This window comes from Chlorocebus sabaeus, chromosome 18 (genome assembly GCF_047675955.1).
Source record: "Chlorocebus sabaeus isolate Y175 chromosome 18, mChlSab1.0.hap1, whole genome shotgun sequence".
NCBI lineage: Eukaryota > Metazoa > Chordata > Mammalia > Primates > Cercopithecidae > Chlorocebus > Chlorocebus sabaeus.
The window spans coordinates 61,077,333-61,093,761 of NC_132921.1; the positions used below are offsets into that span (position 1 = coordinate 61,077,333).

The 16,429-nt window shown below is 36.1% G+C and overlaps 1 protein-coding gene across 1 annotated transcript in view; it reads right to left on the bottom strand.

Moving 5' to 3' along the window:
* MIB1 (MIB E3 ubiquitin protein ligase 1) overlaps positions 1-16,429 on the bottom strand; it is a 132,722-nt gene that overhangs the window by 57,443 nt on the left and 58,850 nt on the right. The window contains exons 9-10 of the mRNA XM_007974474.3: positions 15,972-16,105; positions 11,924-12,031 (exon numbers count right to left, since the gene is read on the bottom strand). Coding sequence (XP_007972665.1) covers positions 11,924-12,031; positions 15,972-16,105 — 242 coding nt within the window. The remainder of the gene's footprint in view (positions 1-11,923; positions 12,032-15,971; positions 16,106-16,429) is intronic.

A 16,429-nucleotide genomic window follows, 5' to 3' on the forward strand; every position in this document is an offset into this window, starting at 1 on the left:
GGCATGGTGGCACCCACCTGTAGTCCCAGCTACTTGGGAGGCTGACACAGAAGGATTGCTTGAGCCAAGGAGTTTCAAGTTACAGTGAGCTATGATCGCACCACTGCACTCCGACTGGGGTAACAGAGTAAGACCCTGTCTCTATAAAAAAAATTTTTTAAACCTAGAAACTGACTTGAACAGTGATTAACTCCCAAAGATAAATGATAAACTTAGATCATTTTATTTATTTTTTTTTATATATATATATATATATCAGACCAACAGTTATAGTATCACTCTTTCAGCACTCATTTATCAGCCATGACAGTAAGCCAACTTTTTTTGCCATTTAAAACTTTTTACAAAGACAGTTTTGTTGTTGTTGTTGTTGTTTTAAAGAATCAGGGTCCTAGGCTGGGCACGGTGGCTCACACCTGTAATCCCAGCACTTTGGGAGGCCAAGGCGGGCGGATCACCTGAAGTCAGGAGTTCAAGACCAGCCTGGCCAACATGGAGAAACCCCGTCTCTACTAAAAATACAAAAATTAGCCAGGCATGGTGGCACATGCCTGTAATCCCTGCTACCTGGGAGGCTGAGGCAGGAGAACTGCTTGAATCTGGGAGGTGGGGGTTGCAGTGAGCCAAGATCGAGCCACTGCACTCCAGCCTGAGCAACAGAGCAAGACTCCCTCTCAAAAAAAAAAAAAAGAATCAGGGTCCTGTTCTGTCACCCAGGCTGGAATGCAGTGGCACAGTCATAGCTCACTGCAGCCTTGAACTCCTGGCCTCAATAAATTCTCCAACTTCAGCCTCACGAAGTGCTGGGATCACAGGTGTGAGCCACTGTGCATGTCCTACAAAGACTTTTTAATGACATAAAAAGTAAACTAAGATGAGTTGTGTGATTAAAAAAAAAAAAAGAATGCCAATGTGATCTCAACTGGCTTTAATGGGGAGCAATTTACCAACACATTAAAACTGGTTAAGTGATGAGCATACACTTTTCTGTATATTCGAGAACAGAAAAAAAACCATTAAATACACCATTAAAAGAGAAAAACAAAGCATAAACTCCCAAAATTCCATATATCAAAAATTTCAAAACTATGTCAGAAGAATCAAATCAATTTGCCTCACCTCCTGTAACAGGCATATTTCTGAAGAAATGAGAAAGCAGGAAAGACCTAATTGCTTAAATTTTTTTTTTAAACTGAAAGAAAGTACTTTGGAAAGGGGGAAAACTGCCTGCACTATGCCATGAAGGTAGCATACATAGTTCATACCAAAAAGTACGAAAAGAAGTCTCACTGCCTTGCCAGAAGCAGATGGAAAACGGTGTTAGGTATAAGGGTATTGCATTTATTCCAGTACTGCACTGCAAATTTTGACACCCATCAAGACCATCTGTCTGTCCCTGATACTGGTACTCTAAGACTTCCTCCATCCAGAGCAGTGGTTTCTGATTCCCGATACCACTGTGCCAGCCCCTGGTGGACTCCCTAGTTTTGCAAGGGGTTTGACAATCCATATGGCACCCAGGATTTTCTGAACTACTTTCAAAGATAACACAGATAAACACTGTTATGATTAAATGCACTTAAATAGTTCATTCAAAACAGTTACAGAACTCAAAGTAGATTTTGGTCTTTGCATATCTTCTCAAACAGGTATTAAAGGTAAAAGCACTCATGTAGGAATCCACGACAGTTTGACAATCACTTCTGAAACGGTAGGGAACTACAACTCAGGGATATTTCTACCTTACTGACATTTCCAGCTGAATCAGTTTTTGTTACCTGTCAATTTTGAGAAAGGAACTAGCAAACAACCACATGCAAGATTTAAGATTCAACTCTTGTGCCTTTTCCCTGGTGGTCTTGTGGTTAGGATTTGGCACCTCTCTCAACTCTTGTATCTCCGAGTAGCATTATATTTAAACATCCCAGAAAAACAAGTGTTTTAAAAAACAAAACAAAAATAAGATATATATGCATGTATATATAAATTAATCTCTCTAGTAACACATATAGTTCAGAATCCTAGAGTTAAGATCTTCCCAACTTCCAGTCTTTTTTTTTTTTTTTTTTTTCCTGTTACAGTTTTTAACCCTATTTTGTGATTTACCTTCCATTGAAAAAGGGAACATCAGGCCACTAACACTGTATGGTTGTTAGAAAATCACTACTGAGGCCGGGCACAGTGGCTCAAGCCTGTAATCCCAGCACTTTGGGAGGCCGAGACGGGTGGATCACGAGGTCAGGAGATCGAGACCACCCTGGCTAACACGGTGAAACCCTGTCTCTACTAAAAGATACGTTAAAAAAAAAAAAACTAGCCGGGCGCGGTGGCGGGCGCCTTTAGTCCCAGCTGCGCGGGAGGCTGAGGCAGGAGAATGGCGTAAACCCGGGAGGCAGAGCTTGCAGTGAGCTGAGATCCGGCCACTGCACTCCAGCCTGGGCGACAGAGCGAGACTCCATCTCAAAAAAAAAAAGAAAAAAAAAAAAGAAAATCACTACTGAAACACTTAATGCAGGTTGTCAATAATTCACATAAAAATAAACACCAAAGAATTATAAAACCCTGATATGTTTGTCACAATGAAATAAATAAGAACAATTTTTAAATTATGGAAAATACACATGCATACTAGAAAATTACAATTAAATATAATTAAATTTACTTCCAGGTTTCTCTTCTAAATTAGAAAACTACAGTTATAATAAAACCTGAACTTGTAAGTTTTGTTGCTTTCTTCTGAATCTATCTTAAATACTCCAAATAAACCTAAAACACAGCTCATGTGCCTGTCCCTGTTACTAGTACCAAAAGAGAATTTTAAGGAACAAGGTTACAGCTAACCTCTATAAGATTACCTCAAATAATTTCAAAAAGAGGCCTCAAATTAAATCTAAAACTGATTGTGTTTCTTTCTATCCTCTTGCCCTATTCTCTACCCATTTTCCAAAACCTGCTCTTGTTTAGTACTGCCTATCTTAGCCGATAGAACTACAGATCATATGGTCAACAAAATCAGTATCTGTAAGTCACAGTCAACTGCTTCCTCTCTGTGAGCCTCTGTGTTCAATTATCAAACTCTACAGCTTTTTCTCCTCAATTTATGCTCAAATCTATTCTCTTTTCTCCAACTCTACCACAAACCAATTCAGGCCTTCATTCTTACTCACCTAGATGATTCCCACAACTCAACCTCCCTTCACTTTCTTATTCCAATCTATTCTTCACACCAAAGTCATAATTCTCTCTGTAAAACACAAATTTTATGTTTAAACCTCTTCAATGTCTCTCTACTATGTACAAAACAAATCTCTTTTGAGACCTACCTCTGTGAACCATTCCAGCCTCGCCTGCTGCCACAGTCCCCTCAGATCTCAGGCTCCAACTTGTCAACTTATGGGATCCTATGTATTTTCATATGCTACTCTCTAGACTTGAAATGCTCTTTGTCGTCACCCTCTTGGACTGGAAACTAGATATCTTATAAAACTCAGTTCAGGCATCACTTCTCCTGTGAAATTTCCCGATTCTCACAAAATTTATTATACCATTTCTCACACTATAGTATAATTATTTGTTTGAAGTCTTTTTTAGCTGGCTATGGGCTTCTTGGGGGCTATGACTGTGTCTTAGTCGTCTTTATTTCCAGGAGCTAGCACAGTGCCTATTAACTAGTAAGAATAAAAATGGGTGTTGAATATAATCCTTAAATAACCATCATGTTTTTAAAATATTTTTATTGTAGCAAAATATACATAAAATTTACCATCTTCACCATTTTTAAATGTACAATTCAGTGATACTAAGTACATTCATATCATTGTGCAACTATCACCATCATCCATCTCTAGAACTTTTTTCATCTTGCAAAAGTGAAACTCTATACCCATTAAAAACTGAGAAAACTGAAACTCTACATCCTATTCCTCCTACCCCCTCATCTCTGGAAACCACCATACATTCTACTTTCTGTTCCCATGATTTTGACTACTATCTATATTTAGTGGAACCATACAGTATTTGTCTTTTTGTAACTGGCTCACTTCACTTAGAATAATGGCCTCAAGGATCTTATGTGTCAGAATTTCCTTTCTTTTTAAGTTTAATGATATACCATTATAAGCACATACCACATTTTGCTCATCTACTCTTCTGTCAATGGATACTTGGGCTGCTTTCATACTTTAGCTATTACGAATAATGCTGCTAAGAACACAGGTGAACAAATACCTCCTCAAGACTTCCTTTCCAATCTTTGGGATATATACTCAAAAGTAGAACTGTTGGATCATATTGTAATTCAATTTTTAATCTTTTGTGCAACTGTCATATTCTTTTCAGCAGTGGCTATGCCATTTTATATTCCTACGAACAGTGCAAAGAGTTCTAATTCCTCCACATCCTCACTGACAGGTTTTTTCTGGTTGTTTTGATAACAGTCATTCTAATGGCTGTAAGGCAGTATCTCACTGTGGTTTTGGTTTGCATTCCCCTAATAATTAGTGATGTTAAACATCTTTTCATGTGCTTATTGATTCATATATATTCTTTGCAGAAATGTCTATTCAACTCATTCAAGTCAAATGGAGTTTTTCAGGTTTTCTTGATGTAGAGTTTTAAGAGTCTATATATATTTTGGATTTTAATCTCTTTTTTTTTTTTTTTTTTTGAGACGGAGTCTTGCTCTGTCGCCCAGGCTGGGGTGCAGTGGCCGGATCTCAGCTCACTGCAAGCTCCGCCTCCCGGGTTCATGCCATTCTTCTGCCTCAGCCTCCCGAGTAGCTGGGACTACAGGCGCCCGCCACCTCGCCGGCTAGTTTTTTGTATTTTTTAGTAGAGATGGGGTTTCACCGTGTTAGCCAGGATGGTCTCAATCTCCTGACCTCGTGATCCGCCCGTCTCGGCCTCCCAAAGTGCTGGGATTACAGGCTTGAGCCACCGTGCCCGGCCTGGATTTTAATCTCTTATCAGACACATGATTTGAAAATATTTTCTCCCATTTCATAGGCTGCCTTTCTCCCTGTTGACAGATGTCCTTTGATACACATTAAGTTTTTAATTTTCATGAAGTCTAATTTGTCTATTTTTCTTCTGTTAACTGTACTTTTGGTGTCATATTCAAGAAGTCACTGCCAGATACAATGCTGTGAGGTTTCTGCCCTCTTTTCCTTCAAAAAGGTTTATAGTTTTATATTGCACATTTAGATTTTCAGGCATTTTGAATTAATTTTCTGAATACAGTGTTAGGCAAAGTTCCTACTTTATTCTTTTACATGTGAATATCTAGTTGCCCAAGCACCATTTGTTTAAAAGATTGCTCTTTTCCCATTAAATTGTCTTGGACCCCAAAAATCAATTGACCTTAAATGCAAAGGTTTATTTCTGAATTCCCAATTCTCTTCTACTGGTCTTTACGTCCACCCTTATGTTAGTAATACACTGTCTTGATTACTGTTGCCTTGTGGTGAGTCTTGAAAGTAGGAAGTGTGAGTCTTCCAACTTCTGTTCTTTCTCAAGATTGCTTTGCCTGTTTGGGGCTGTCTTGAGATTCCTTATGAATTTCTGAATAGATTTTTCTATTTCTGCAAGAAACATCTTTAGGATTTTGACAGAACTTCATTGAGTACGTACTGACATCTTAACAATATTAAATTTTCTAATCCATGAACATGGGAAGTAGTTCCAATTGTCTTCTTTAATTTCTTTCAGCAATATTTTGTAGTTTTCAGTGTATAAGTCTTACCTCCTTGGTTAAGTTCATGCCTAAGTATTTTATTTTTTTTGATGCTATTGTAAATGGAGTTGTTTTCTCAATTTCCTGAAAGATTCATTGTTAACAGATTGTTCAATTAACAGAATGTTCACTGTTAATGTATAGATATACAACTGATTTCTGTGTTTTAACTTTGTATTCTGCTAAACTGCTAAATTTGTTCTAAAATTCTTTGTTGTTGTTGAAATCTTTAGGTTTCCACATATAAGATCACTGCAAACAGAGATAATTTTTATTTCCTTTCCAATTCGAATGCCTTTTCTTTTTCTTGCCTGATTGCTCTGGTCAGCACTTCCAGGATTGTTAAATAGAAGTGGTAAAAGCAGGTATCCTTGCCCTATTCTAAGAAGAAAAGTTTTCAGTCTTTCACCATCGAATACGATGTTCATTAGGGGTTTTTCATATATGGCTTTTATTACAATAAGGTCATTCCCTACTATTCCAAGTTTACTGAGTGTTTCTATCATGAAAGGGTGTTAAATTATGTCAAATGCTTTTTCTAGTCAATTGGAATGATTATGCAGTTTTTCCCCTTCATTATGTTAATATGGTGTATTACATTGATCAATTTTCCTATGTTGAACCATCTTTAACATTCCAGGAATAAATCCCATTTGATAATGGTGTATAATCCCTTTCTCATGTTGCTGAATGTGGCTCACTAATATTTGGTTAAGGATTTTTGTATCAATGTTAATATGGTATATTGGTCTGTAGTTTTCTTGTAGTGTCTTTTTCGGGCTTTATACTGGTTTTGCTGGCTTTTTAGAATGAGTCAGGAAGTCTTCGCTCCTCTCTAATTTGTTGGAAAAGTTTGAGAAAGAATGATACTAGTTCTTTTTTAAATGTTTGGCAGAAATCCCCACTGAGACCATAAGGTCCAAGGCTTTTCCTTGTTAGAAAAATTTCAACTATTGATTCAATCTCCTTACCAGTTACAGGTTTATTCAGGTTTCCTATATCTTCATGATTCTGTCTTAACAGGTTTTGTGTTCTAGAAATTCATCCATTTCATCTAGGTTATCCAATTTGTTGGCATATTGTTCATAGTACTCTCTTATAATCCTTTTTATTTCTGTAGAATTAGTAGTAATGTACCCACTTTCATTTCTGATTTTGGTAATTTGAGTCTTCTTTTTTCTTAGTCTATCTAGTCAAAAAATTTGGGTTATCTGACAAAGTCTAGTATTGTTCCCTAATACTAATCTTCTCCATTTGAAGCAGTTTTTTTTTTTAATTAAATGATGAAACTACCCCAAACTACCCCAAATGTCCTTATAACTTAGCAGATGTACTGTGTTTGGAAACTCATAATAAAGACATATTTTTAAAAACTCATCTCCCATCCAAATCTCCATACCTTTACTATTATACTTCATCAGTGGGGGGAAAAAATATAGAGTCCACGGCAGATCCAAAATTAGCTCACCTATATCAACATACCTAAGATAGCATAGTCCTTGATGCCTTTACCTATACATTAAGGAAGAAACAGAATGTAATCCTACTGAATTCAGTAGGTCAATATATGGAGACAATCAACTTTCCAAAACAGCTCTTTGAGGTTTCCCTAAGAAAAAGAAATAGGAAACAAAATACAATCTTATCACATGTTCCAAAGGTATGCTATGTACCAAATAATTGTTTGATAATAGCTTAAATCAACCAAAAATTCCGCAATAGTCATCTATGCTATGGGTCAGCAACTTTTCTGTGAAGGGCCAGAAAGTAAGTATTTTACTTTTTACAGGCCATATAGTCTCTTATTCAAACTACACAGCTACTTTACTGTCACACTAAAGGAGCCACAGACAGTAAATAAATGAATGGCCCTGCTGTGTTTCAACAATACTTTATGGAGGGCTGGATTTGGCCTGTGAGCTGTAGTCTGCAGACCATGATCTATACCTCTCTTGAGCCTACTTCCTAATGCAGACGGAAAAAATGAAAAGTTACCAAATGAGATAACTGGAGAACAAAATATATTATTTCCTTCATTCTTCTGCTAACTCCAAAGCTTTTAATAAAATTAGATTTTAAAAAATCAATTACCATTTTTAGGTGTAACAAAGATTTTTAACATTTTTAGGTGTGATAAAGGTGAGAAACTTTTTAAAAGAGCTCTTACGTTTTAGAATACATATTAAATATCTACTGATGAAATAATATGGTATCTGTCTAGATCTGCTTCAAAATAATTCAGTAGAGGAAATGGGAGGAAAGGTGTATAGATAAAACTGGCCATGAGTATTAACTGAAGTGAGGCGATGGGTACATAAGATTTATTATACTATTATCTCTACCTTTGTATATGTTTAATGTTTCCAACGATAAAAAAGTTCATAAAAAACAAATCACTTTATAAACAATATGGCAAATTATGTATGACAAATCTAAGTGCATCTGCAAAATTACCTCTTTTCTCCACTTTAGCACTACTGACATTTAAAGCCAGATCATTGTTGTGAGAGCTGTCCTGAGCACTGTAGGACATTCAGTAGCATCCTTAGCTTCTATCCTCTAGGTGTCAGCTGTACCTCCTCCACCCACCCACTTGTAAGAATTAAAAATGCCACTGGACATTTCCAAATGTCCCTTGTAGAACCTAAATGCCCCCAGCTAAGAACCAATGTATTAAACAAACTATACAGTTGTTTAACAGGCAGTGTTAATTCTTATATCCTAGAAAAATGAAACTTTGATAAACTTTTTTTTAGTATTGGGCTGAAGTCTTGATTGAGACAGGGTCTCACTCCTGCCACCCAGGCTGGAGTGCAGTGGTGCGGTTTCAGCTCACCACAGCCTGGGCTTCCTGGGCTCAACCGATTCTCCCACCTCAGCCTTCCAAGTAGAAGAGACTATAGCAGTGCGCCAGCACAGGTGGCTAATTTTTTATATTTTTAATAGAGACAGGGTTTTGCCATGTTGCCCAGGCTGGTCTTGAACTCCTGAAATCAAGTAATTCACCCACCTCAGCCTCTCAAAGTGCTTGGATTACAGACGCGAACCACTGCACTCGGCCGATATTTATATTTTAACTCAATTTTTCAATATAGTTTTTCCTTTACCAATTGGGAAACTGTGTTATTAATACCCCTTTTCACACTTTTACAAATTGCATTTTCTTACAATGAATTTTAAAATAAAAAATGCACAAAATGGAAATCCAAATGAGGAATACGGTAAAAGTCCCATATATCTATCTTACTGTTCTAGTTAGCAGTCAGTTTGCAAACTTAAAAATACATTATTTGGCTGGGCACGGTGGCTCATGCCTGTAATCCCAGCACTTTGGGAGGCCTAGGCGGGTGGATCACTAGGTAAGGAGATGGAGACCACTATCCTGGCTAACACGGTGAAACCCCCTTTCTACCAAAAATACAAAAAATTAGCCGGGCATGGCGGCGGGCGCCTGTTGTCCCAGCTACTCCGGAGGCTGAGGGAGGAGAATGGCGTGAACCCGGGAGGCAGAGCTTGCAGTGAGCTGAGATTGTGCTACTGCACTCCTGCCTGGATGACAGAGCAAGACTCCGTCTCAAAAAAACAAACAAACCAACCAACAAACAAACAAAAACCATTATTTATAAATATCTAGACTACTGAGACTCACTTCAACTCCCATCATTCCGTGTTTATATTATTAACTGTTTGTTTTATATTTGAGTACAGTTAAGAAAAAAAGAGGCTGGGTGCAATGGCTCACACTTGTAATTCCAACACTTTGGGAGGCCAAGGCAGGAGGATCACTTGAGTCTAGCAGTTTGACACCAAACCGGGCAACACAGTGAGACCTTGTCTTTACAGAAAATTTTTTAACATTAGCCAAGCATGATAGCACACACCTGTAGTCCTAGCTACTTGGTAGGCTGAAGTGGGAGAATTGTTTGAGCCTGGAAAGTCAAGGCTGCAGTGAACCATGATCATGCCACTGCAGTCCAGTCAGGGCAACAGAGCAAGACCCTGTATCAAAAAACAAAAAAAAACAAAAAATAAAAAACATCTGGCCGGGTATGGGGCTCATGCCAGTAATCCCAGCATTTGGGAGGCTGAGGTGGGCGAATCACTCAAGGTCAGGAGTTTGAGACTGGCCTGGCCAACATGATGAAACCCCAACTCTACTAAAAATACAAAAATTAGCGCGGCACAATGGTACACTCCTGTAATCTCAGCTATTTGGACGGCAGAGGCACAGAATCGCCTGAACCTGGGAGGCAGAGGTTGCAGTGAGCCAAGGACATGGCACTGCACTCCAGCCTGGGCAACAGAGGGAGACTCTGTCTCAAAAAAAAAAAAAAAGGAAAGAAAATCTACTCTCGAAAAACAATGCCAATTTCATTCCTAATTCCAAAGCTGCAAACCCATTCTGCAAAATCTCTCAAGTGAATAAAAATCTCTAGAAACACAAATATATGAATAATCCCATGCTGCCAGGTTGGTGATTAAATTCTGAATCAGAAAGCATACTTTAAAAAGAAACTTAGGCAAAAAGAAATGTGGTTTTTCAGCTTCTTGCCTTATTAGCTGTAATCAGAAGAACTTTGGTTTTTCAGTAGTTGTTGCTATTGGGGTTTCTGGATTCACTAAATTAAAAATCAGATATTCAGCTCAAGAAATTTCATACCATTCCACCAAATAAAACTAAAATAATAAAGTAAAGTAATTACCTTCTATATACAAAATACTGAAATTAACTTTCATTACCAAAAAAAAACCTTGTAACACACACTAGGTTCCTAAATTCACAACCAAGAAAGATGCAACTTAAAAATTACTAGTGCAAAAGTAAAATCAAATTATATAATCTCATTCATAAAGACATCATAGTAATAAAACTATTGTATAGTTCATAGATATCTAATCTGCTAATTTAAAATTCAAGTTCTTAGGCGTGGTGGCTCACACCTGTAATCTCAGCACTTTGGGAGGCTGAGGCAGCCACATTACTTGAGGTCAGGAGCTCGACACCACCCTGGCCAACATGGTAAAACTCTGTCTCTACTAAAAATACAAAAATTACCCAGGTGTGGTAGCAAGGTGCCTGTAATCCCAGCTACCGGGGAGGCTGAGGCACGAGAATCACTTGAACCCAGGAGGCAGAAGTTGCAGTGAGCTGAGAACAGGCCACTGCACTCCAGCCTGGGCAACAGCGTGAGATTCTGCTTAAAAAATTAATTAATTAATTTCAACTTATTTCTAGCCAACAGAAAATTCCAACATTACAGATGACCTGTTTAACCTTAAAAACCACAGGCTCTTTAGCAGCTGTCCAACAATTCAAAATACATACATTTATAGAAAAAAGAAAAAGTAACATAAGACTAGAAAAGGCTTCTCTTTTCCAATATGCGTCTTTTTACATTTTTTAATTAGTAAAATCAGGCTGATCCAATGTAGCCCTCAGCATTTCAAGTCCTCATTAAGCTCTCATAGATGAGAGTGTTTTTTAGACAAAACTGCAATTTTCTGCCTAATTTAAATTTGCTAAAATTTGATTTATTCTAAATAATCTTGCACTATACTAAAATAAGTGTGATTCAAATACATTTTTAGTAATGAGTAGCTAAGTAAGACAAAGCAAGCCATCCTTCACACTAGAGATATAGAGAGATCCCCAATCCAGACTCCAATGATATTAAGAAGTGTTTCTCTTTTATAAGAATATATTCTAAATTAAATGAAGCATATATACACACATACAGTGATAAACATGCATTATGAACTCTTCAAATATTCACATTAAGGTCAAGAAACAACAAAACTTTAAAAATGCTAATTCAGTTACGACAAAACAACAACAAAAAATGTTTCCAAGTGTCACAGAGATAGGAAAGATTCTGACCCAGTGGACTTATATTGCTCGTCCTTCAATTTCCCTACTATGATTCCTGATACTTGGACAAACCCACCTTTAGCTCCGTAAAACATGATGGTTACACCACAGTAGCATGAAACTCAACTCCTATCTTTACCTAGGAGTATGGCTAAAATATAAAGGATCACAGAAAGACACGTCTCTGTCAGATTTTTATTTTCAATCAGAAAAGTCTTAAGTGGATATTAAATTTCAAAAATAAAAACAATCCATCTAATGATATACAAGTAATATTTCTAGGAAATAAACGTTTACTTAAAATATTTTTCAAGTTCACTTACCTCTGCTTCGACATCCACATTTTGCTTCAAAAGTAACTTCAAAATGTCAACATGTCCGTTCTGACTAGCAGCCTGCATAGCTGTGTGGCCAGCACACTGCCCATTTACCTAAATTTTTTTTAAAAAAGAATGAATGAATGAATGAATAATCAGAAACAGGCAATATATACATACAGTGTAGGTTTAAATCTAGTATACTGTATGATTCCATGAGAATAATTTAGGTTGGTGTTCCATATATCATAGTTCAAATAACTACAGACTTCTTAATTCAGAGAAGGGAAGCAAGCATTGTTTTAAAAAACAAAAGTTTCGTTGTCCAAAGAGTTATGAAATAACTGTTAGGCAATCTGCAAAGTTGAAAGAAGGGAAAAAAGAAGGGAGGAAAGAAAGGAAGTAAGTTAAGTTAGTTTTGTATATATACTTCTTTTTAGATTAATCTCTGAGTCCAGGGTTCAATGAAAAAACGCACTGAAGTGAAAAGAAAACTTTTAGAAAAGATATTAGCTGCTAAGGATAAATAAATTCAATTCAACAAAAATACCAAACATCAACTTGCAGGCAAACTGCAAGGATAATAAATAAGGATACATAAGTAAGTTAGCAAGGTAGGTATAAAAACTATTATAAAGCAGCAATTTCCAACCTTCCCTTCACTCCAGATGTCATGTACATGTATAACTAATCCATGGACATACCCAAGGCCAAGTGCAATTCTTTAATTCTACCCCTTTTACTCCCATCCACAAACCATTAAAGATGGTTAAAGATGGTAGCCTGGCCACATGTTTATATACTATCTTTCCTGAAACCACACTAAAACGACATTAAAATAATTTTATTTTAGTAAAAATCCATAAAGATAAAGAGAGAACATCAGAAAACAAGAAAAAGTAACACATTTTGTGAAAGAGAGAAAACAGATGGAAAAGCGTTATCTCACTTTAGAGAGAACAGGAAGCCACAGTGTAAAGAGTACAGGGAATCCCAGACAAACTCAAAGCCTACAAACATAAGCACATCATAGGTAACAAGGGGGGCCTCAGGTGTAAGTCTGATGTGCAATGGTCACACTCCAAGCCCACTCCTCAAACTCAAGGACAGGACACTAGCTGCCTGCATCTCATCCCCAGACAGGAAAACTTGAACAACTGTAGAGAATAGATTTCTATAGGATCGTATTTAAAGATCTCCCAAAACTCTACATACCCAATCACCATAATGCAAAGTTAGTCAACAAGTCCAGGTGAGGAGAGCTATCAATCAGCTTTGTAACGTCCTATTGAGATATGAATGGACAACCAAGGATTGGAGATCTGTCCCCTCTTATAGATGAACGAACAACCAAGGATTACCAGACATCTAAGGAATGGCTCTGATGTGAAAACAGTAACTCAGAAGAGACAAAAAAACTTAAGCAGACACAAGAACTTGTTTTCTTATAAAGACCTATCATATACGCTCAGTAAGGAAAGAAATGACATTGTATGTTCTTTCAACACCAACATGAGACTATCAAAAGGAATGTGAAAACGGTAACCAAGAAAAGCTTGAAATTTAAAACTGATAGAATAAAAATCTTGGAAAAAGGGTGAGAAAATTAAGTTAAGGAACCTCTCAGAAAGGAAGTGGGGGAAGAAAAAAACAGGAGAAAAAAAAGAAAAAGAAAAAGAAAATCCGAGGAATAGTCCAAGAATAACCAATAAAACAACTAAAGAAAATCTGCAGATATGAAAGACATGATTTCCAGTTTTAAAAAGTCAAACACCTAAAGCAATGGATGAAAACAGATCCACATCAAGGTGTATCATTGTGCAAGTTCTTAATGCTGACCAAAACAAAATATCATCATGCTTGAGAGAAAAAACAGCGTACATGTAAGTTTAGGAATCAGAATGGCTTATATCTTCTCAATAGTAATTCTGGAATTATTCTACAGGAAAATGACTTCTAACCTAGAACTCTATTCCAATCTAAAACTTAACTGTGGAGTTTAAAAAAAATTCAGATACTAAAGGTCTATTTCCCATGCATCCTTTCTCAGAAGCTAATAAAAGCCTTACCTCACCAAAAAGAGAGAAAATGTAGAAACAAAAAGACAGGGGATACAGAAAACAAGAAATTCAACATAGGAGAGAAGAGAAGGGAACCCTCAGGATGATGGATGAGAAGACACTCCAAGTGGGCATCCAGTGCCGAGGAAACCCTGTTCAGATGGAGAATATCAGAAGGCATAAGAGAAATGTCTCCCAGAAGACGAAAATGAATACATTTCATCTGTTGTACCTAAATGTCTCAAGCAATTGAGGTATGTTACGATTAAAGAGGAATTTAGGAAGAAATTAAGTATAAGAACACAGATTACTAACAAATGAAAAAATATAAAAATTATGTGTAAGCAGAGGGACTGCAAAAGACCACAAGTAACTTCTAAGAATGAAGGAAATATTCTACCCCTTAATAGAGGTATGGACTATGTGGGTGGGATGCATTTGTCAAAACTGGCTGATCCACGTACTTCACTGTATGAAAATTATACTTCAATTTTTTAAAAATGACAATTATGAACTCCAATTAAAAACAAAAAGTTAGGTAGGAAAACATAATCTAATATACTCCACAGCATGGCTATGAATGTCATTTACATAACACGCACAACTAATTTTAATCCAAACAAAATTACAATATAATATAACTACATGATGAAGCTGGAAACAGTATGTGTGTGTCTGGTGGGGATGGGATGGAAGTGGTGAAATAAAGCTAAATCCTCACCTTCCACAGTGAGGTATCAAAAGATCTAGGAAAGGAAAAGGGAAAGGAAAGGAAGAAAGAAAATTAAGACATTATAACAGAGGTATATTGGTATGTTACTGGAAAATGTAGAGGTAAATATGAAGGCTATTAGCCAACTAAGAATAGTTGCCTCTGAAGAACAGGAAAATAGGGGTGAGAAAAAGGAGATGCTATTTTTCATAACAAACCTTATAGAACTGTATTTTCCTTTAAATTTTTAGTACTGTAATGCTCTTAAAAAATAATTTTAAAATAAATTAGTAAGTAAATGAAAAAAAATTATAGTAAAATCTAAATTTGCTTGACTGGAATACAAAGGAAATCCATCTTTCAAACACAAAAAATACTTGGTACTTCAACATTTAAGGCAAATTATTTTTACACAGCTCACAACAAATTGCTGTGCTATATTGCTACAACTGATCTTTATAATAAAGCTAACATGTCGAGCTTATAGGAGATATAAGACACTAATACTTTACAATTATAGATCCAATCTTCAAACTGTCTAGCATACTTAAAAACAAACAAACATGCAAAGAAAGGTATGGTAACAAAAGCCCTTACAGTACAGTGAGAATGATTCAAATTGTCACTCCAACTACAACTTCTTGGCACCGAACATAATACTGGTGCCAGCAAGATGTCAACACCAAAGCCAAAGCACAATGACTAGAATCAAAACTGCCCACTTAAAAGATGGCTTGTATGAATGGCAAAAATACAACATAACCTAGGAATAGTTATAAAAATATATGGCCTTTAATTCATCTGCCTTATAAATTGTGAAACAGTCAACTATCATTGAGGTGGAGAGGAATTACATTAAATATTTTGAAAAGAGGGATTGAAAATTGCTTATATACACACCTGCTATGTACTCACAAAAATTAAAAATAAAAATAAAATTGCTTATAAAATTTACTAAAACATACTTAGAAGATGTCATAAAATGATGTTTACATGAGAAAAAAAAAATCGCTGAATTTCCCAAAAGGATACTAGTCTTTAAAAACCAAAATTTAAGTAGTGTCAATCATAAAAAGGGTCATAATGTTAAATACAAAAATATCTGTTTTTTTTTGAAATGCACACTGAAGAATGTCTGATGTCTGCTTTAAAATACTTCACAAAAACAAGAAAGAAGGAATAAACGAAGCACATCTGGCAAAATCTTAGTAATTGTTGAGGATAAGGTTCATTATACTATTCTACTTTTTGTATGTTTCAAAATAATTTTTAAAATGCTCACATCCACATCTGGTCTTTTAAGCAAATCTTCCACTTTAGCAACATCTCCATTGGCAGCAGCCTTAACTAATTCTTCATTGAGGTCACCAGATTCTTGGGTTTCGAATAATTTCTTCAGGAGTTGTGAGAGTCTTTCTGTAAAGCATCAAATAAAGCTGCTAATATAGGAGGATCTCAAACCTTAACTATCAAGAAACAAATATTACCCAATATTTCTATAATCTTTTCCTATTTTATTATTTCCATCACTAATGTTATTTTTCTACTATGCTACAGATAACTACCCATGCAAGTTATAATCCCTACTATAAAAAGCTGCATTAAATGCAAGCCCTTAAGTATTTCAAGTTTTCTCCAATTCATGTATATCAAATTATAATTTTAGAAAAAGTAGTGCATTATATACTAATAATTCAAGATTTAAAAGTCATCGTAAAAAGTTTATGAATAAACACACTA